At 47.4% G+C, this 21,408-nt stretch overlaps 1 protein-coding gene across 2 annotated transcripts in view; it reads right to left on the bottom strand.

Annotated features, from left to right (window-relative positions):
- Positions 1–21,408, bottom strand: part of tspan4a (tetraspanin 4a) — a 70,273-nt gene that overhangs the window by 13,916 nt on the left and 34,949 nt on the right. For both annotated transcript variants that reach the window (XM_084124012.1, XM_084124011.1), the window contains exon 3: positions 20,897–21,088. In XM_084124012.1, coding sequence (XP_083980138.1) covers positions 20,897–21,088 — 192 coding nt within the window. The remainder of the gene's footprint in view (positions 1–20,896; positions 21,089–21,408) is intronic.

Raw genomic sequence — 21,408 nt, 5'->3', positions numbered from 1 at the left:
TTTACTCCACTACATTTGCGATGAGTAATGCAGTTACTCTTACATTTTGCATGGCACCTACTTTTTCTGCAGCAGTTTATTTCTTCTACAGCAGAAGTGATATCGCCACCTACAGGGCATTGAGTGAACTAAGTCTTGTGCATTTTGCCAAAACTTGTCAACAATGCTGCTTTACACGAATGTGAGTGCATGATGAGGCCGAAAGCAGCACGTCCAGTTCAAGCAGGCTTTGACTGTTTCATTTTACTGAAAGGTGCAACAGGTGATTTTTTTTGTTATGTTGGTTGAATGTCTCCTCATATCCTGATAGCAATCACTATGTTAAGTGGTCTAAATGTATTTTTATAATTATATATCATCTGTGGAAAGCGTAGGACCATAAAATGATTGTTCAATCATTGTATTCGGTCCGAATGAAACGATAGCATGTGTTCCCTCAGTCAGCGTGTGTTTGCATATACACCACTGCGCAGTACGTTCGTTATTGTAGGACTTTTACTGTTTCTCACCGGTGAATGACACATGATGTAATCCAATAACGTTCTGTGCGTGTTCATGTGTTTGAGGTGTGGCTTTAGAGGAGGCGTGGCTTTGGCCTTGGAGGAGGCGTGGCTTTGGCTTTATGGTAGGCGTGGCTTTGGCTTTGGAGGAGGTGTGGCTTTGGCGTTATGGTAGGCGTGGCTTTGGCTTTGGAGGAGGCGTGGCTTTGGCTTTATGGTAGGCGTGGCTTTGGCTTTGGAGGAGGTGTGGCTTTGAAAAGTCATCAGTTGATTTAAAGGGTAACTAAACCCCTGGTCAGAGCCTGACTCCACCCACTGGCAATATTTGAAAAATGCTAGAAAAGTGGGCAGACCCCAGCGGAGATGGAGGGGACGAACCATGAGCGGGGGGGCGTGCACCTGAGACCTGCTGTCAGACTCTCTAAAATGGAGAGTGACTCAAAGGGTCGCAAGACGACGTAAAGTACATGCATCTGATGAGTTTTATCGAGTTGATGTCTATAGACCTTTCTCACAACTTCCGTATTTGTGACCGGAAATACGCAATCGTCGTGGTAATCTACTTCCTCCGCAGTCAAGGCAACATAAACAAATGGCGCAAGCAACTAGCAAGAGCTATTGACACGCTAATGATGTGTCATTTTAGTTAACAGTTCAGTAACAGTTAGCCTCGCTCTCTACTTACCTTGATGTTTATGGACAAATTTCTCGTGGAAAATTTTTTACTCTTTATTTCTTTTTTTCTTTTTGGTGACGGAGTTTTCCTCCACGAGTCGTCACATCAGCAAATGTAATATTTGGCAAATCCGTTAATGAAGTTGTGTAGACTCTTTGATCCATTTTAAACTTGCCCGGGTTTATGTTTTTCTGGTGTGTTGACGCTTGACAGGAACTCCACTTCCACAACGATTATGTATTTCCGGTTATTGTGAGAAAGGTCTATAGCGCGCGCTCTCTGTAGGCATATTCATATTTTGCTGCTATGTTAAAAAATCCAGCAAAATGCACCGGCGCGTTTGTCGACCCCAGAGGATTAACTTTAGCCTAACCATAAATTGTGATTAAAATATATATATGATCACTCACATCAAGACGCCGCTGCGGTGGTGGAGTCCATGCAGGAGGAGCAGCGTTTGGCACCGCGTCGCTTTGCAGTCCAGCAGTGCTTTTGCAACCAGCAACACTACACCTACGTGCCCTCGACCACTGTACTAAATACAGATAAATCTACGCTAGCTCATACCAAGGGCGTGGTGAGCTGGAACCTGCTTACGTCACCTGCCACCGCTTACGTCACGTACCACCGCAAACATCCAATAGTAAAATTCAACTGCAGTAGCCACCGTTCAACCTGAAGAGGGCAGCACTCAGACGTTTTTACACCATATATTGTTAAATTAAAACACTTTATACCCAAATGTCAAAAAAGTTACTCGAATCAATGAACAGCACTAATAAAGCCCCATTCTTACAGATCAATCACTAAAAAAAGTTGGTTTAGGGTTTAGTTACAAAAAAAAACCTTTAAAAAAAACTGCATTGAAATATAACAAGCCCAAATTATACTGATAGTTAATGGTAATTTACTAGTATCTTTCTTGACTAACTATTAATAACGTAATTACTCAGAATATTGTATTCAGTGGCTAACATTTGGTGAAATTACCATACCAAAAGCATCCTTTACATATGAATGTGTTTATCTTAATAAAACATCTCTATTATGTCTTGTAAAGATATTTTCTGTGTTTTGTTGCATGGAAACAAAGAAAGAAAGAAAACATTATTCACAAGTCCAAAATGTATTTTATGGTCCAATCTCTTTAACTCTTCCTCATTCTGTGTGAGGGAAATAAAGAAAGCCAGAGACTGTAGCCGAATTCAGAACCGCATACTAGCATTTCTTGCTATTTTTACCATATCTTTCTAAGGCAGGAATGGTAAGAGCAGTACAGTAGTGTGCGGTTCTGAACCCGGCTGTAATCACAGGAGTTAAAGACTCACAGGAGAGCCAAGGCCGTCATTAAAATGAGCCCATGACATAAATTGCAGCTTAAGCAGTAAACATCATCATCCCCCATGTGGACATGAGAATATTTTATCATAAATCATCTTCATGCTGTGATTGCAGCAATATATATTCACAGACGACACTCACATCGGCACTGAACCGGAAACAGCTAGAGCAAATCAACACCAGCTAAACATTATAATTCAGTGTTTCATTTATCTTTCTAATCAAATACATTTACACACATATATTTCCAGCAAAACAGGGTCTGTGTGTTTAGATGAGAGATTTTACTTGTATTCACAGCATTTTTCACTTAGCTTGTTTTCTTCAATTGGCTGGTGGAAAAAAATACAGTTTGTGATTTTCCGCTTTATTTATGTGACCCCCAGGGGGCGCACTCAAGCGCACAATCTGAATACCTAAGCCAGACTAAGCTTGAAAAACCAAACAGCTTCAAATAGCTTCAAGCTATCTAGGCAGGTTATGTCCAATGAAGGAAGAGAAATGGGACTGATGTACTCAAACATATAACTTATTAAACACTGGACAATATTATACTGGTTGGCCATCAGAGCAAGCAATTGTTCCCCATAGGTAACAATGGGCGAAATTCTACAATAAAAAAAAAGTCACAGTGAATAAAGTCTCATAGTAGATGAGTTACAGATGAGTTAAAGTCTCATAATACATAGGCTACAGTGAATAAAGTTGAAAAAATAGATACTATTCACATACACACACTCCAACACTGCGAGAGACACTTCACACCAAATAGGCCGTTCACACACTAGCACTTCACACTTCACACTAGTGAACACTGCAGAATAAGCACTGTCCCCACAGGAGATATTGCACAATGCCCATGGGCCAAATACGGTGATATAGTGATTGCCAAACAAACAGACAAAAAAACAAACAAAAAAACATTTAGGTTAGCAGGCTAACACTAGCCGGCCTCCACCCTTGGCCCACCTAGTTCCAGGCCCACACAAAACAGTGGTGGCAGATTTCCAAGGCACGCACGTACATCCAAAGAAAGGAAAAATAAAACAGAATGATTAAACCCAGGAAAAGCAGTGGCTAGTTGGACAGACGGAGGCAATCCTCCTGTAATCAAAAGCATAAATGGTTTATAATGCTATGTTTAGTGGCATCATGGCAATTTAAAACAAGATTAAATCTCTGATTGAAAGACTATAACAAAAAAAAAGGGATTAAATGAAATAACGTTTTTAAAACCAGCCTAGATGAATTAGAGCTGTATGCACCGTACCAGTGAAGTTTAATGGTGTGAATGACTAATAGCTGTGCACACTCTCGCCAGCGTTGCTTCTCTTCATAGGCAATATCCAGCAGTAAACGATCAGAGCTGTAAGCACTACACGTTACGTCTAAAGGAGAAAGGGGCCAGTGAACTTACGTTGCTGCAAACCCGTGTAGAATCACTACTCGTTATTATGCGAGCAAAGTTTCTGTAGACTCATAACTGCGTGTACCATTTACTGGTCACCATACGCACAGACGCCAGGCCGAGCTACAAACAAACAATGAACCGTATTAGGCACTTCTCAATGAGAATGAGTTTAGTGTTAAAGACAAATAGGCGTAACCTTCCAAAAAGACACAGCTGGTACTCCAAGAGACTCACTCTGCAACTCACACCGCACTAATGTTCTCCTGTCCATTTAAAGAGACGCGTCACTTATGCCACCTGATCCAAATAATCAGGGCCAGTGGGCAGGCCTTCAAGCTACACTTCCCGTCTCAACCCTACACGCTACATTTATTTAAGTGATTTATGTATATATACTGTATATATTACTCTCACAATAGGAATAAATGGATGACTGTGTAAACCCCAGTATAAGGTGATCTGCAGATATGAATCATTTGCTGATGGCTCCAAATAATAATAATTAGGGACAGTGGTGTTTAAGGAATAGACGGACCTGAGCCGAGCTTGTGAGATATGCATGTAGTTTGTTTCAGACTCATTAAAAAATGCAGAGAATCCAATTAGCAAGCTGTATTTTTTATTTTAGTTTTTTTTTACTATTTCAGCAGTATATGGTATTTGAATATCGCTTGACATTAATTTTCCTAATTGAGGAATGAAGTGGATGTGCTATCAGCTGTGATAGGACTGGCAAAAACACATACATTTTTACTGGATTAAAAAACATACTTTTGAGAAGATAACTGGCCGCCACTCACTGGATTAAACAAACAGCTTGAAATGAATGCAGAAGAACGAGTGGAAGATCTGCTGCTGACAGAGAAATGAGAAAGCTGTTGAGATTGTTCATGACTTTGGGTTTTACGCCACTGAGTTGTGCTGATCTGATGAAGGGAAGAGGTTTGAACACAAAGGGCCATGACTAGACCGACCACCATTCTGCTTTGCCCTTCAGGATTTTTAGCATGCATTCAGCTGAAATAAAACAATCCAGCTCAACCTATGAGGTTCTGACGGACCGATATCTGCATCTATCTCGGGACGCTCTGACAGAATGTAGATCTCACTACTGATTATTGATTTTATTGTTTTTTTGTATGTTTTTTTTGTTAGTATGAGTACCACTACTGTTATTGTTATCATTATTATCACTATTATCAATGTTATATATTATTATTATTGATATTACTATTGCCGTCAACACAACTTATCACCATCCTTAGTATCATTACTGTATTATTACTGTTATTATTATTACTGATATTACTGTTACCGTCACCACAAAATATTATTATCATTATTATTATACATGCTATTACTATTTAAATACTTCTACTATTACTATTATTTGTCGTTGCTGCTTTTTTTTTTTCATTGCTGTTGTTGTGAAGAGGCAGAGACAGTGGGATCCATTTGCAGCTTTATTAGAGAGTAGTCAAGACAGGCAGGGTCAAACACAGCAGACAGGGCAAAGCAGGCTAGGCAGAGACAAACCAGGTGAACAGGCAAGGGTCGAGGCAGGCAGCAAGAATCAGGAATCAATAGACAATCCAGGTCAGGGCAAGGCAGCAGAGAATCAGAAACGATAAACAGTCCAAGGTCAATAACAGAAATCAAACACGGGAATAAACGCTCAGAAATGATGGCCGGGGCAGAATCAAGACTTCGCATTGAATGTGTGTGTGGAAGTGGTTTATATGAGTGTGTGTAAATGAGGTGCAGGTGTGTAACGCAATCAGTCCCAGGTAAGCGGTATTATGGGAAATGGAGTTCAATGGGTAAAGTTAATATTCCGTGGAAGGTTCCCTCCGGTGGTGAAGAGGAGGCGGTGCGGAAGCCTGCTCTGTAACAGAGCCCCCCCTCTGCGAGCAGCTCCTGAGGCGAGAAGGCAAACGACGCCGGGGTATTCCACGAGGTCGAGGGGCCGGTTTTTCCGGATGCATCCGATGAAACTCTTCTGTGAGTGTGGGGTCTAGGATATCTCCAGCGTTGACCCAGGATTGCTCCTCCGGACCGTACCCCTCCCAGTCAACCAGATACTGGAGGACGTTACCCCGGCGCCTGGAGTCCAGCAACTCGTGCACACGGTACGCCTCCTCGCCATCAACCAGGATGGATGGGGGGTCTGGAGCCGCGACTCCCTCCTCCGACTCTCCTCTCGGACCACCGGCAGGTTTCAGGAGTGATACATGGAATGTAGGAGAAATACGGTAATTAGCGGGCAAATCAAGTCGAAAAGATACAGGGGAAATTTGTCTGAGAATTTGGAACGGACCAACATACCTGGGACTGAGTTTGCGACATGGAAGTCGAAGTCTGAGATCTCTGGTAGAGAGCCAAACCCACTGGCCGGGTTGATAAACTGGAGCGGGGCGACGGTGACGATTAGCCTGGACTTCTTGACGTCTGACGGCATGGAGGAGATGAGTGTGTGCTTGATCCCAGACCTCTTCACTCTTTTGTAACCATTCTGTGATAGATGGTAAGTCAGTGGGTTCACCGGACCAGGGGAAAAGTGGAGGTTGGAAGCCCAGGATGCACTTGAAAGGAGTGATGCCTGTAGCAGGTTTGACCAAAGAGTTCTGAGCGTATTCAGCCCAGAACAGATACCGGCTCCACTCGGTTTGGTGTTGTTGACAATAGGAGCGCAGGAAGCGAATTACAATGATTGAGTGAATTCTTGATTAAGACGTTCTGTTTGTCCGTTGGACTGGGGATGATAACCAGAGGTAAGGCTGATGTTGACATTGAGGTGTTTGAAAAAGGATGTCCATACCCGGGAAGTGAATTGGGGTCCTCGGTCAGAGACTATGTCGTCAGGAAGGCCGTAGAAGCGGAAAACCTGGTTGCAGAGTAATTCAGCAGTCTCTAATGCAGTGGGGAGTTTGGGAAGAGGGATTAACCAGCAGGCTTTGGAGAATCGATCTACTATGGTGAGTGTGGTGGTATGGCCTTGTGAAGGTGGTAAGTCTGTGATGAAGTCGATGGCTATGTGAGACCAGGGGCGTTGAGGTGTAGGCAGAGGAGTTAAGAAACCTGCTGGGAGTCGTCTGGAAGACTTGGAGGTATTACAAGTTATGCAGTTCTTGATGTGAGTTATGGTATCTGATTGTAAAGTTGACCACCAGAAGCGGTTCTGAAGTAGATGGATAGTAGCCGTGATTCCGGGATGTCCTGAGCTGGGTGCAGAATGTACTTGGTCGAGTAGTCTTGAGCGCAAAGGTTCTGGAACGTACAGAAGGTTTTCGGGGCATTCGGATGGAAGTTCTGCTTGGTGGTTGAACTGTTCAATTTCTGTGATTATGTCCCACTGTACCGGGGCTACCAGGAGACTCTCAGGAATGATGGTGTCATTGGGGAGAAGTTGAGTGGGTTCTTCTGCTTGGCGGGAGAGAGCGTCTGCTTTTACGTTCTTTGATCCTGGTCGAAAGCAGACAGTGAATTGAAATCTGGTGAAGAATAGAGCCCATCTAGCCTGACGAGGATTCAGACGTTTAGCTGATCAAAGGTATTCAAGGTTCTTATGATCAGTGAGGACAATGAAGGGTTGAGCAGCACCTTCCAGCCAGTGTCGCCACTCCTCGAGGGCGAGTTTCATGGCCAACAATTCGCGGTTTCCCACGTCATAGTTTCTTTCTGCTGAGGATAGTTTTCGGGAGAAGAAGGCACAGGGAAACATTTTTTCTGGGTTACCTTGGCGTTGAGACAGAATGGCTCCGACCCCGGTATTGGAGGCATCCACCTCCACGATGAATTGACGTGTGGGATCTGGGTGTCGAAGAATGGGAGTGGAGGTAAATTGGGTCTTTAGCTTTTCAAAGGCTTGTTGAGCTTCAGGGGACCAGGTCAGACGAGACGTGTGGCGTTTGGTCATGGTAGTTAGAGGAGTGGCTATGATGCTGAAATTTCTGACGAAACGTCTGTAGAAGTTGGCAAACCCTAGGAAGCGTTGCAGTTCCTTGACGGTTTGGGGTAATGGCCATTCCAGTACCACCTTGACCTTCTTATCATCCATTGCCACCCCTTCTTGGCTGATTACATAACCCAGAAATGAAGTGCTGGTTCGATGAAATTCACACTTCTCTGCTTTCGCGTAGAGTTGGTATTGTAGCAGACGTTTTAGGACCGTTCTGACATGGTGAATGTGTTCTTCTAAGGAGTTTGAGTACACCAGGATGTCGTCGATGTAGACAATCACCCATCTGTCCAACATGTCCCGGAACACGTCGTTCATGAACGATTGGAACACTGAAGGACTGTTAGCCAGGCCGAAGGGCATAACCAAGTATTCGTAGTGCCCGCTACTGGTGGAGAATGCTGTCTTCCATTCGTCACCCTCACGAATCCGAATTAAATTGTATGCATTGCGAAGATCCAACTTGGTATAATATTTGGCTTGTCTAAGTTGTTCGAGAGCAGCTGGAACCAAAGGTAAAGGATAACGAAATTTGACAGTGATGTCATTCAGTCCACGATAGTCAATGCAGGGTCTCAAACCTCCATCCTTTTTCTTCACAAAGAAAAACCCGGCGGATGCTGGAGAAGTTGATGGTCTAATGAAACCCTTGGCTAGTTCCTCTTGGATGTAAAAAGTTTCATGGCATTAGATTCGGGTTGCGACAGGGGAAAAATTCTACCTTTGGGTGGTGTGGAACCTGGAGTGAGTTCGATGGCACAGTCAACAGAGCGATGTTCAGGAAGTTGAGAGGCTTTCTTTTTGCTGACTACTTCAGTGAGGTCTGCATATTCGGAGGGTAGTTTTACTTCTTGGTTATCAGGAGGGGACACGATGGAAACAGGTTGAGAAACTCGAGTGATTTTCGAGAGACAGTGTTCATGACAGTGCTCACCCCATTGTATGATCTGGCCATCTCTCCAAGAAATGTGTGGATTATGGGTGCGTAACCAGGGTAGACCGAGGATAATAGAGTGATGAGGGGCCTGGATGACATAAAACTGAATGGTTTCTGAGTGCAGGGTACCGACGTGCATCTTGATCTCTTCAGTCAAACGATGAACTTTTCCTCCTCCGATGGGATGGCCATCTAGCGCCTCCACTGTCAGAGAAGACTCACAGGGATTTAATTTTACTTGATGTAATGACGTGAATTCATGAGAAATGAAGTTTCCTGTGGCTCCTGAGTCGAGCATGGCAGTAGTGACAATAGTTCGGTTTTTGATGTGCAGGCGAATGGGTAACAGGATACTGGATGTGAATAAATTCTCTTTGGTGTGAGAACTCACCGATTGAGGTTTGCTGACAGGACGAACAGGGCAGGAAGCTTTCATGTGACCTGGTTGACCACAGTACAGGCAAAGACGGTTCTGCTGGCGACGCTCTCGTTCTTCAGGTGAAAGATGAGTAAATCCCAGCTGCATTGGTTCGTGCATTGTAGTGGATTCGTGAGCGGTGTATAGGGGTGTTCTGACTCGGCGTCGAGAATGCATGAGATTGTCAACCTGGATAGTGAGATTGATGTATTCGTTCAGGCTCCTACCTTCATCTCGGCAGGCCAGTTCAGACTGTAGTTCGACTGTGAGACCTTTTCTGAACAGAGTTTTGAGGGTATCCTCTATCCAGTTGGTTTGTGCAGCGAGAGTGCGAAAAGTGAGAGCGTAATCAGCAGCAGTGTTCCTTCCTTGAGAGAGTTTTAACAATTGTTCTCCCGGATCTCCTTCTGCTGTGGAGTGTTCAAAGACATTACGGAATTGTTGAAGGAATGCTCTGAATGAGGAAAATGACGAACCCTCTGGTCTCCAAACTGCCGTGACCCATTCAAGTGCCTTTCCAGTCAATAGTGAACAGACAAACGCGATGCGTCCAGCATCGTTAGAGTATAATGAAGGTTGCTGATCGATATAGAGATTGCACTGTAACAGAAACCCCTTGCATTTAGTGGGATCACCGTCATACTTCTCCGGGAAGGCAAGACGAGTGTTGATTGAAGTACTGACGGGATGTGCTGATGCACTCTGTGCTTGTTCCGAAGGAGCGTGACTGGAAGTTCGGAGAGCTTGTAGTGCTTGAACGAGTTCCTCAGTGAGGGAGGTAAGACGACTCAGCTGATGATGATGAAGAGATAACTGTGATGCTTGAGCAGATAGTTCAGTGGTGATCTGCATGACTGCTGCTGGATCCATAAGTGGCGAAGTCTTCTGTTGTGAAGAGGCAGAGACAGTGGGATCCATTTGCAGCTTTATTAGAGAGTAGTCAAGACAGGCAGAGTCAAACACAGCAGACAGGGCAAAGCAGGCTAGGCAGAGACAAACCAGGTGAACAGGCAAGGGTCGAGGCAGGCAGCAAGAATCAGGAATCAATTGACAATCCAGGTCAGGGCAGGCAGCAGAGAATCAGAAACGATAAACAGTCCAAGGTCAATAACAGAAATCAAACACGGGAATAAACGCTCAGAAATGATGGCCGGGGCAGAATCAAGACTTCGCATTGAATGTGTGTGTGGAAGTGGTTTATATGAGTGTGTGTAAATGAGGTGCAGGTGTGTAACGCAATCAGTCCCAGGTAAGCGGTATTATGGGAAATGGAGTTCAATGGGTAAAGTTAATATTCCGGGGAAGGTTCCCTCCGGTGGTGAAGAGGAGGCGGTGCGGAAGCCTGCTCTGTAACAGCCGTTATTATTACTGCTGTTTTATTGTTGTTTTTGTGTTGTGTTCTGTGTTCACCCTATGTTGTAAGTTTTGCACTCCTAATAAAAAAAAGAAAAAAAGAATGTAGATCTCACTGGCCCCTTGAAACATGTCCTCTAAAACTCTTCGCAGGTCTCTGACTGCTTTTTAAAAGTCAAGATACACTAGATTCAGAGAGTAAAACATTTTTTTTAAATTGGGGCTCAGGTCAGGAAGAGGACAGACTGGCTAAACCGACCGTCTGCCAGCCATCTCACTGTCAGGTCCGGGTTGAGGAAGGAGACAAGCCAAGCGAAGTACCAAAATAACAAAGGTTTATTAACAGGAGAAAACTCAAAACAAACAAGAAACAGTGTGCTGGTGCACAAACAATAACCGACAAAAGACGAGTGAAGACCAGGAACTTAAATACACACACAGATGAACACAAGACAGGTGATGCAGCTGATGATAATGATGAACAGGTGGGTAATTGAGGGAGTGAGTTCAGGTGTGGAGACAAGGAGGATTCTGGGAACTGTAGTGAGCAGGACGAAGACAGACGGTGAATGTGACACACGTCACCAAGGTCAGATAAATCCCATCACAAGAATCTTCAAGATTCTTATAATACTAATGCGTCACAAATTTAGCAAAATGTAATGTAAATTAACAAATGAGGGACGAAGATTGGAGGTTATAGAGACTAAACATGCCACACATATGATTTTGGTAAACCATATGCAAGTCTGAAACATTAACCCAAGAGAGTTTAAAAGGGAGAATGAATACTTAGACCAAACCACATAAAAGGAAAATCATGAGATGGGAAAATTAGATACATGTTTATACATTTCTCAAGTGGTTATATATAGAATATATAGGATTAACAGGGTTTATTTCTTAGCAAGAATTAAGTGAGAGTCACAACTCTCTGGAAATTCCTTTTGGGGTCGTAAAACTCTTATCAGTTTCAATGTGTCCTGTAACAGGACTCCGGGTTCTGCCAGTGTGTTCGCTTCATTTGGGATGTTAGGTTGGAGGAAGTTTCATAGACCTTTGTTGGGAGAGTGAGTTTGCTGGATTATTCATTAAATATAATGAATAATTTGTGTGTGTCTGATTGGTACAGATGTTACAGCTGATATAAAAAATTGGATGACTAGTAATTTCCTACTACTTAATTTTGAAAAAAACAGATTCTAATTATTGGACAAAAAACTTCCTCACGTAATAATCTAGAATACTGTCTAACACTTGATGGCTGCTCTGTCAAGTCTTCGTCGTCAGTTAGAAACCTGGGTGTGCTCTTTGATACCAATCTTTCATTTGAAAGTCACGTATCTAGTATCTGTAAAACCGCATTCTTCCATCTTAAAAATATATCTAAATTACGCCATATGCTCTAATTAAAGGGACACTCCACCCATTTGCATTAAGCTTTGCAATGTTAGAAACCCAGTCATACTATTGAATGGTCGTGCAACATTTTCTCATTTTCCCCTGAGACGAGAGAAATCTGTATTTACCTCTTTACACTTCCTCCCACAATGACGCAAAAATCGTCATTTTGCGTCATTGTCGGAGGAAGTGTAAGAGGGGGGGATTTCTGTTGAGACTACAAGCACTAGTTCCCACCCTTCCAAACCCGCCCATAGGGGGTTGGACCTAATGCGCTAACAGACCTATCACAGATCAGTGCCAGTGCGTTTGATTTCACCGGCAGAAACCTGCATGTCCGGCCGTCGAGACCGTCCAAAATGTCCGGGATTCGGCTTTGCTTTCTACGGTCGCCATTCATTGTTTACATGCACACCTTTTGTTTAATTTTAACTGAATTCATTCTGATTGGTGAATCTGAATGTAGTGTTTACATGAACGCTAAACAAGTGATCGGTTGATGTGCGTTTTACCATTGCTAAGAAAATACCCGCTCCTCAATGAGAGATAGCCCAGAGACTGGCGCGTCTCACAGGCGCCGCTCATCAGTAATCACGCACGCCACCGGCTTTTGCGTTCTACAGTCGCCATTCATCATGTTTACTGTGGCGAGCAGGACGAGACTAGGGCCGCGGAAGAAAGACGCGAGGCCGGTGGCGTGATCGGTTGATGTGCGTTTTACCATTGCTAAGAAAATACCCGCTCCTCCGTGAGAGATACGAGACCAGTGCCTCACAGGTGTCGCTCATCAGTAATCACGCCACCGGCCTCGCGTCGTTCTCCCGCGGCCCTAGTCTCGTCCTGCTCGCCACAGTAAACATGATGAATGGCGACTGTAGAACGCAAAAGCCGAATCCCGGACATTTTGTGCGATATGCGATCTCAAAAACCCGGGCAGACTCACGGAGACTACTAGTAACTTAGCTTAGCTTTATTGTTTACAACTGCTCTCTAACCGGAAGGCGTGGCTTGGGAGTGGCCTCGTAGAGCAGCGAAGCAAGTGCATTCTGGGAGTTGTTGTCTTTCATCCACATGAGCCAAAAATACATTTTCTGGCTTTTCTCAGTCTAGAAAGCTCCAAATTCAAAAATAATTTCACATTTCTTCTACATAAATGACCCAATTTAAATACACATTCATCTTTCCAGAGGTGGATTGTCCCTTTAACAAATGCGGAACAATTAGTTCATGCGTTCATGAGCTCAAGGCTAGATTATTGTAATGCTCTACTGGGTGGTTGCCCTTCACGCTTAATAAACAAACTACAGCTGGTCCAAAACGCAGCAGCTCGAGTTCTTACCAGAACCAGGAAGTATGACCATATTAGCCCAGTTCTGTCAACACTGCATTGGCTCCCTATTAAACATTGTATAAATTTTAAAATATTGCTGATTACTTACAAAGCACTAAATGGTTTAGCTCCGCAGTGCTTGAGCGAGCTCTTAGCGCATTATAGTCCTTCACGTCTATTGCGATCTCAAAATCGCTTCATAATGCCTAGAATATCTAAATCGACTGCTGGCGGTAGATCCTTTTCCTATTTAGCACCAAAACTTTGGAACAGTCTTCCTAACATTGTCCGGGTGTCACATTCACCGTCTGTCATCGTCCTGTCTGCACTACAGTTCCCAGAATCCTCCTTGTTTCCACACCTGAACTCACTCCCTTCATTACCCGCCTGTTCGTCATCATCATCATCTGCATCACCTGTCTTGTGTTCATCTGTCTGTGTATTTAAGTTCCTTCTGTGCACTCATCACTTGTCGGTCAATGTTGAATGTTAGGTTTTCATTGTTCTGAGCACACGCTCCCTTTTGTTTGTATTTGCTTAATATTGAGAATTAAAACCTTGGAATTCATAATCTTCGTGTTCGTCTCCTACTTCATCCACCCAGAAGCCTGACAGATTGACCGACCAAAAAGATGAGCTGGGAGCTCGCTGGACAGATCGCGGCTTTGGCTCGGGATAGCCGCGATCTGTTCCAATTCACCTGGGGGTTTGTTCCTCTTGCTGCCTCCTGCTCGCTGGATGACGAGACGATCAAGGCGTGTTACCGGCTTGGGGCCAAGGAGGTCGACCCGAGGGAGCTTCCAGATCTCTCCGGTCAGGACTGGAGAGAGGCACTCTCCTGTTGTCTGGAGAGCTTCCTCCCGTGGCACGCCATGTCACCGTCTGCACTACACGCCAGTCCAGCCGAGCCCGCACTTCACGCCAGTCCAGCCGAGCCTGCACTTCACGCCAGATCTGCCGAGACCAAGGCAGTAAGCGTCGTGCCCGCCGCGCCTGTGACTGACAGCGATCTTCCTCCTCTCATCGGCCTGCCAGAGCCCTCTTCGCCGCTGGTCCCGTCCAGCACAGAGCCCTCTTCACCGCTGGTCCCGTCCAGCCCAGAGCCTTCGCCGCTGATCCCGTCCAGCCCAGAGCCCTCTTCACCGCTGGTCCCGTCCAGCCCAGAGCCCTCTTCACCGCTGGTCCCGTCCAGCCCAGAGCCCTCTTCACCGCTGGTCCCGTCCAGCCCAGAGCCCTCTTCACAGCTGGTCCCGTCCAGCTCAGAGCCCTCTTCACTGCTGGTCCCGTCCAGCACAGAGCCCTCTTCGCCGCTGGTCCAGTCCAGCACAGAGCCCTCTTCGCCGCTGGTTTCGCCCAGCTCAGAGCCTTCTTCGCCGCTGGTCCTGCCCAGCTCAGAGCCTTCTTCGCCGCTGGTCCTGTCCAGCTCAGAGCCTTCTTCGCCGCTGGTCCTGTCCAGCTCAGAGCCCTCCTCATCGCTGGATCTGCCCAGCACAAAGCCCTCATCGCTGGATCTGCCCAGCACAAAGCCCTCATCGCTGGATCTGCCCAGCACAAAGCCCTCATCGCTGGATCTGCCCAGCACAAAGCCCTCATCGCTGGATCTGCCCAGCACAAAGCCCTCATCGTTGGATCTGCCCAGTACCGAGCCCTCGTCGCTGGATCTGCCCAGCACCGAGCCCTCGTCGCTGGATCTGCCCAGCACCGGGCCCTCTTCGCTGGATCTGCCCAGCACCGAGCCCTCGTCGCTGGATCTGCCCAGCACCGAGCCCTCGTCGCTGCCCAGCACCGAACCCTCTCTGGTACCCGGGACTTTTCCCAAGTATTTTTTGGGGGGGGGCCATAGGGCTCCGTCCTGGCCACTCGAGGGGCCATGGCCACCTGAGGGGTCCTCACCACCATGGCCACCGGAAGGGTCTTCACCGCCGTGGCCACCTGAAGGGTCTTCTCCGCCATGGCCACCTGAAGGGTCTTCTCCGCCATGGCCACCTGAAGGGTCTTCTCCGCCATGGCCACCTGAAGGGTCTTCTCCGCCATGGCCACCTGAAGGGTCTTCACCGCCGTGGCCACCTGAAGGGTCTTCTCCGCCCTGGCCACCCGAAGGGTCCTCTCCGCCGTGGCCACCCGAAGGGTCCTCACCGCCGTGGCCGCCCGAGGGGTCGTCTCCGTCCTGGCCACGCCCACAGCCTGCTCCACCGTGACCACACCCACAGTTTGCTCCGCCCTGGAGGCTTCCTGCCTTGTCTCCCTTGCCTTGTCTTCCCCGTCAGCCTCCAGGGCGCCCACCCTCCCACCCCTTTGGTCTTTCTACGGCGCGAGGACGCGCCTACCGGGAGGGGGGAGTAATGTCACATTCACCGTCTGTCATCGTCCTGTCTGCACTACAGTTCCCAGAATCCTCCTTGTTTCCACACCTGAACTCACTCCCTTCATTACCCGCCTGTTCGTCATCATCATCATCTGCATCACCTGTCTTGTGTTCATCTGTCTGTGTATTTAAGTTCCTTCTGTGCACTCATCACTTGTCGGTCAATGTTGAATGTTAGGTTTTCATTGTTCTGAGCACACGCTCCCTTTTGTTTGTATTTGCTTAATATTGAGAATTAAAACCTTGGAATTCATAATCTTCGTGTTCGTCTCCTACTTCATCCACCCAGAAGCCTGACACCGGGAAGCAGACACTCTCTGTCAGTTCAAAGCTAGACTAAAAACACATCTCTTTGACCTAGCATATGTAGCGGTTGTTCCTCTACGTTGTGTTATTTTGGATGTTTTGAATAAAAGGATTTTCCACACAAAGCTGGTCGTGCTAAAGATGAATTTAATTACAATGCCTGTGTGATAAAACACATAAACAGACAGGCACTGTTAACCACAGCTCTTTTACCTCTCCTCAAGTGACATTGCAGGAAAGAGGACGAACCTCCGATTGCACTGCTGTTTGAACCTCACTCCTACGTATGACGTCAGCCGACGTGCATACTGTGATGATTACCTTTAGTAGCACACAAACTTCTTTCAAAATAAAATGCCCCAAAACAAATAATAAAAACAAATTAAAACACTAAAATGGTTTATAATCTGGTGTAATAACATATCCCTGCTACACATACACATAACACATTATAGACTTCTATAATTCAGTGTTAGGCTGCATAGATTAGGTCAGCCGGAACCGGGAACACTTCCCATAAATCCTGATGTACTCGTTACATCATAAGAAGAATGGCGTCTACGCTAATATTAGTCTCTCTGTTTATCCGGAGGTTTAGCGCAGTCCGCCGGATCCAGGCCGGATCCAGGCCGTATCCAGATCTGATGAAGGACCTGCGCCTGGACGCGACGACAACGCAGTCCTGAAATGTCAACTAGTCTCTCCCCTGTGAAGGCCTCCCTCCCCTCCCTTTACCTCTCTACAGATAAAGCGTTGTCGGGATAATTCTGGTTCGCGTGGCTACGTGGAAGCGATAAAATTCTGTATTATAAATTTTAAGGTTGATTTGTAGGGAAGGACTGCACGCCTGCGCACATATATTCAAACACACATACCTATACACTGAACTCGTAATACGCATGTGCACGCCATCGGCGTTCTCACGAGTTCGCGTTTTTAAAGTTTGCACAGAAAGAACTTAAGAGTTTTCTGTTAAAACAGTGTCGTGTTAGCGGCCCCTAAGTTAATAACTAATGATCATTGCGACAGAAGTGAATCAATCTAAACTAACTTTAGCTGGACAATAACTTTATTCTAGAGCTGCTATAAAGCCAAAACAATCTCTGTTACTTTAATTTCCTATTATCACTGTAAAGCCACTTTGGAACAATCTACATTGTTAAAAGTGCTATATAAATGAAGATGACTTAACTTGATTTTTTTTTTTAAATCTCACCAATCTCAAAACAGTTTTAAAATGGCTTCTCCCTATGGAACAAATGGTGTAAACCAGGGCTTTTAAAAGCATTCCCGGAGCCTTTGTGGACGTCTTTCTTATCGGACGCACCCAGCTCAGCTCAGCTTATGGAGTCCATTCAGTGTCACCGATGTACTCCTTACATCATAAGAAGAATGGCAATCTACGCTAATAGTAGTCTCTCTGTTTATCCCCTGTTGTCAGCCGGATCCGGGCCATATCCAGATCAGGTGGTGGACCTGCGCCTAGACACGACCACAACGCATGATGTAGTCAGCCGGATCCGGGCCATATCCAGATCAGATGGAGGACCTGCGCCTAGACACGACCACAACGCATGATGTAGACAGCCGGGTCTGGGCCGTATCCAGATCAGATGGAGGACCTGCGCCTAGACACGACCACAACGCATGATGTAGTCAGCCGGATCCGGGCCGTATCCAGATCAGATGGAGGACCTGCGCCTAGACACGACCACAACGCATGATGTAGACAGCCGGGTCTGGGCCGTATCCAGATCAGATGGAGGACCTGCACCTAGACACGACCACAACGCATGATGTAGTCAGCCGGATCCGGGCCGTATCCAGATCAGATGGAGGACCTGCGCCTAGACACGACCACAACACATGATGTAGTCAGCTGGATTCGGGCCGTGTCCGGATCAGATGTGGACTTGAGCCTAGACATGACCACAACGCATGATGTAGACAGCCGGATCCGGGCCGTATCCGGATCAGATGGAGGACCTGCGCCTAGACACGACCACAACGCATGATGTAGTCAGCCGGATCCGGGCCGTATCCAGATCAGATGGAGGACCTGCGCCTAGACAAGACCACAACGCATGATGTAGTCAGCCGGATCCAGGCCGTATCCAGATCAGATGGAGGACCTGATCCTAGACACGACCACAACGCATGATGTAGTCAGCCGGATCCGGGCCGTATCCAGATCAGATGGAGGACCTGCGCCTAGACACGACCACAACGCATGATGTAGTCAGCCGGATCCGGGCCGTATCCAGATCAGATGGAGGACCTGCGCCTAGACACGACCACAACGCATGATGTAGTCAGCCGGATCCGGGCCGTATCCAGATCAGATGGAGGACCTGAGCCTAGACACGACCACAACGCATGATGTAGTCAGCCGGATTCGGGCCGTGTCCAGATCAGATGTGGACCTGAGCCTAGACACGACCACAACGCATGATGTAGTCAGCCGGATCCGGGCCGTATCCAGATCAGATGGAGGACCTGCGCCTAGACACGACCACAACGCATGATGTAGTCAGCAGGATTCGGGCCGTGTCCGGATCAGATGGAGGACCTGCGCCTAGACAAGACCACAACGCATGATGTAGTCAGCCGGATCCGGGCTGTATCCAGATCAGATGGAGGACCTGCGCCTAGACAAGACCACAACTCATGATGTAGTCAGCCGGATCCGGGCCGTATCCAGATCAGATGGAGGACCTGCGCCTAGACACGACCACAACGCATGATGTAGTCAGCCGGATCCAGGCCGTATCCAGATCAGATGGAGGACCTGAGCCTAGACACGACCACAACGCATGATGTAGTCAGCCGGATTCGGGCCGTGTCCAGATCAGATGTGGACCTGAGCCTAGACACGACCACAACGCATGATGTAGTCAGCTGGATTCAGGCCGTGTCCGGATCAGATGGAGGACCTGAGCCTAGACACGACCACAACGCATGATGTAGTCAGCCGGATCCGGGCCGTATCCAGATCAGATGGAGGACCTGCGCCTAGACACGACCACAACGCATGATGTAGTCAGCTGGATTCGGGCCGTGTCCAGATCAGATGTGGACCTGAGCCTAGACACGACCACAACGCATGATGTAGTCAGCTGGATTCGGGCCGTGTCCAGATCAGATGTGGACCTGAGCCTAGACACGACCACAACGCATGATGTAGTCAGCCGGATCCGGGCCGTATCCAGATCAGATGGAGGACCTGCGCCTAGACAAGACCACAACGCATGATGTAGTCAGCTGGATTCGGGCCGTGTCCAGATCAGATGTGGACCTGAGCCTAGACACGACCACAACGCATGATGTAGTCAGCTGGATTCGGGCCGTGTCCAGATCAGATGGTGGACCTGAGCCTAGACACGACCACAACGCATGATGTAGTCAGCTGGATTCGGGCCGTGTCCAGATCAGATGTGGACCTGAGCCTAGACACGACCACAACGCATGATGTAGTCAGCTGGATTCGGGCCGTGTCCAGATCAGATGTGGACCTGAGCCTAGACACGACCACAACGCATGATGTAGTCAGCTGGATTCGGGCCGTATCCAGATCAGATGTGGACCTGCGCCTAGACAAGACCACAACACATGATGTAGTCAGCCGGATCCGGGCCGTATCCAGATCAGATGGAGGACCTGCGCCTAGACACGACCACAACGCATGATGTAGTCAGCCGGATCCAGGCCGTATCCAGATCAGATGGAGGACCTGAGCCTAGACACGACCACAACGCATGATGTAGTCAGCCGGATTCGGGCCGTGTCCAGATCAGATGTGGACCTGAGCCTAGACACGACCACAACGCATGATGTAGTCAGCCGGATCCGGGCCGTATCCAGATCAGATGGAGGACCTGCGCCTAGACACGACCACAACGCATGATGTAGTCAGCAGGATTCGGGCCGTGTCCGGATCAGATGGAGGACTTGCGCCTAGACAAGACCACAACGCATGATGTAGTCAGCCGGATCCGGGCTGTATCCAGATCAGATGGAGGACCTGCGCCTAGACAAGACCACAACACATGATGTAGTCAGCCGGATCCGGGCCGTATCCAGATCAGATGGAGGACCTGCGCCTAGACACGACCACAACGCATGATGTAGTCAGCCGGATCCAGGCCGGATCCAGATCAGATGGAGGACCTGAGCCTAGACACGACCACAACGCATGATGTAGTCAGCCGGATTCGGGCCGTATCCAGATCAGATGGAGGACCTGCGCCTAGACACGACCACAACGCATGATGTAGTCAGCTGGATTCGGGCCGTGTCCAGATCAGATGTGGACCTGAGCCTAGACACGACCACAACACATGATGTAGTCAGCCGAATCCGGGCCTTATCCAGATCAGAATCCACCTTTATCTTTGTTGCATTATTTGATGACAGTGGCAGGAACCTAAACTCCATCAGTGACAGAACGGAGAGAAAACCTTGGGAGAAACCAGACTCAGTCGCTCATTTCTCCTCTGGCCAACGAACAAACAGTGTATGATTATGATGTTTCTCCAGACAGATATGGAGCTGTTGCCTGACTTCTGCTTCTCATGTTCACCTGTTCTTCGGAGGAGTGAAAAAGACGCTAATTACCTTTCCTGCCTTTCACCTACGGCTGATCATCTGGATTCCTGCTAGTGTCTCTATATCTACTCGATGTCCATTATTGCCACTCTGATTCAAGAGCCATATATTATCATTTGAGCAGAAAGCCACATTTATGTGAGACAAACTCATGTCACTTCAAGAAGAAATGCTATTGTTTCACGTCTTTTATTCTAAAACTTGCTAATTGACTATGTGATTATTTCATAATAGAGCCCTCGCACATGTCATGTTGGATGTTTTGTTTTACATGTTAGTGTACTGGTTCACTCACGCTCAGGAGTAACGGACGGTTCTCTTTGACCGCACCCACACACCCCAGACAGCCAATCACCATGATGATGCTTCCCGCAGCGATGAGCAGATTAGCGGCCGAGAGCGACGGAAGGGAGGATGAGAGGGTGGCGAAGTTTCCCTGGGTGATGGAAAGCCAAACTCCCACTCCGAGAATCCCACAGCCACCCAACTGAGAGAGAGAGAGAGAGAGAGAGAGCGAGGGAGAGAGCGAGGGGGAGAGAGAGAGGGAGAGAGAGAGAGAGAGGGAGAGAGAGAGAGAGAGAGAGAGAGAAAGAGCGAGGGAGAAGGAGAGAGAGAGGAGGGAGGGAGAGCAAGGGGGAGAGAGCGAGAGAGAGAGAGATAGAGAGAGAGCGAGAGAGAGAGTGAGAGAGCGAGGGAGGGAGAGAGAGAGAGAGCGAGGGAGAGAGAGAGCGAAGGGGAGAGAGAGAGCGAGGGAGAGAGAGAGAGGGAGGGAGAGCGAGAGAGAGGGAGAGAGGGAGGGAGAGCAAG

This window comes from Abramis brama (genome assembly GCF_963993115.1).
Source record: "Abramis brama genome assembly, chromosome: 9".
In the NCBI taxonomy this organism is placed as follows: domain Eukaryota; kingdom Metazoa; phylum Chordata; class Actinopteri; order Cypriniformes; family Leuciscidae; genus Abramis; species Abramis brama.
Note: the sequence above shows the minus strand (reverse complement) of the source record. Positions and strands in the feature narration are given on the sequence as shown.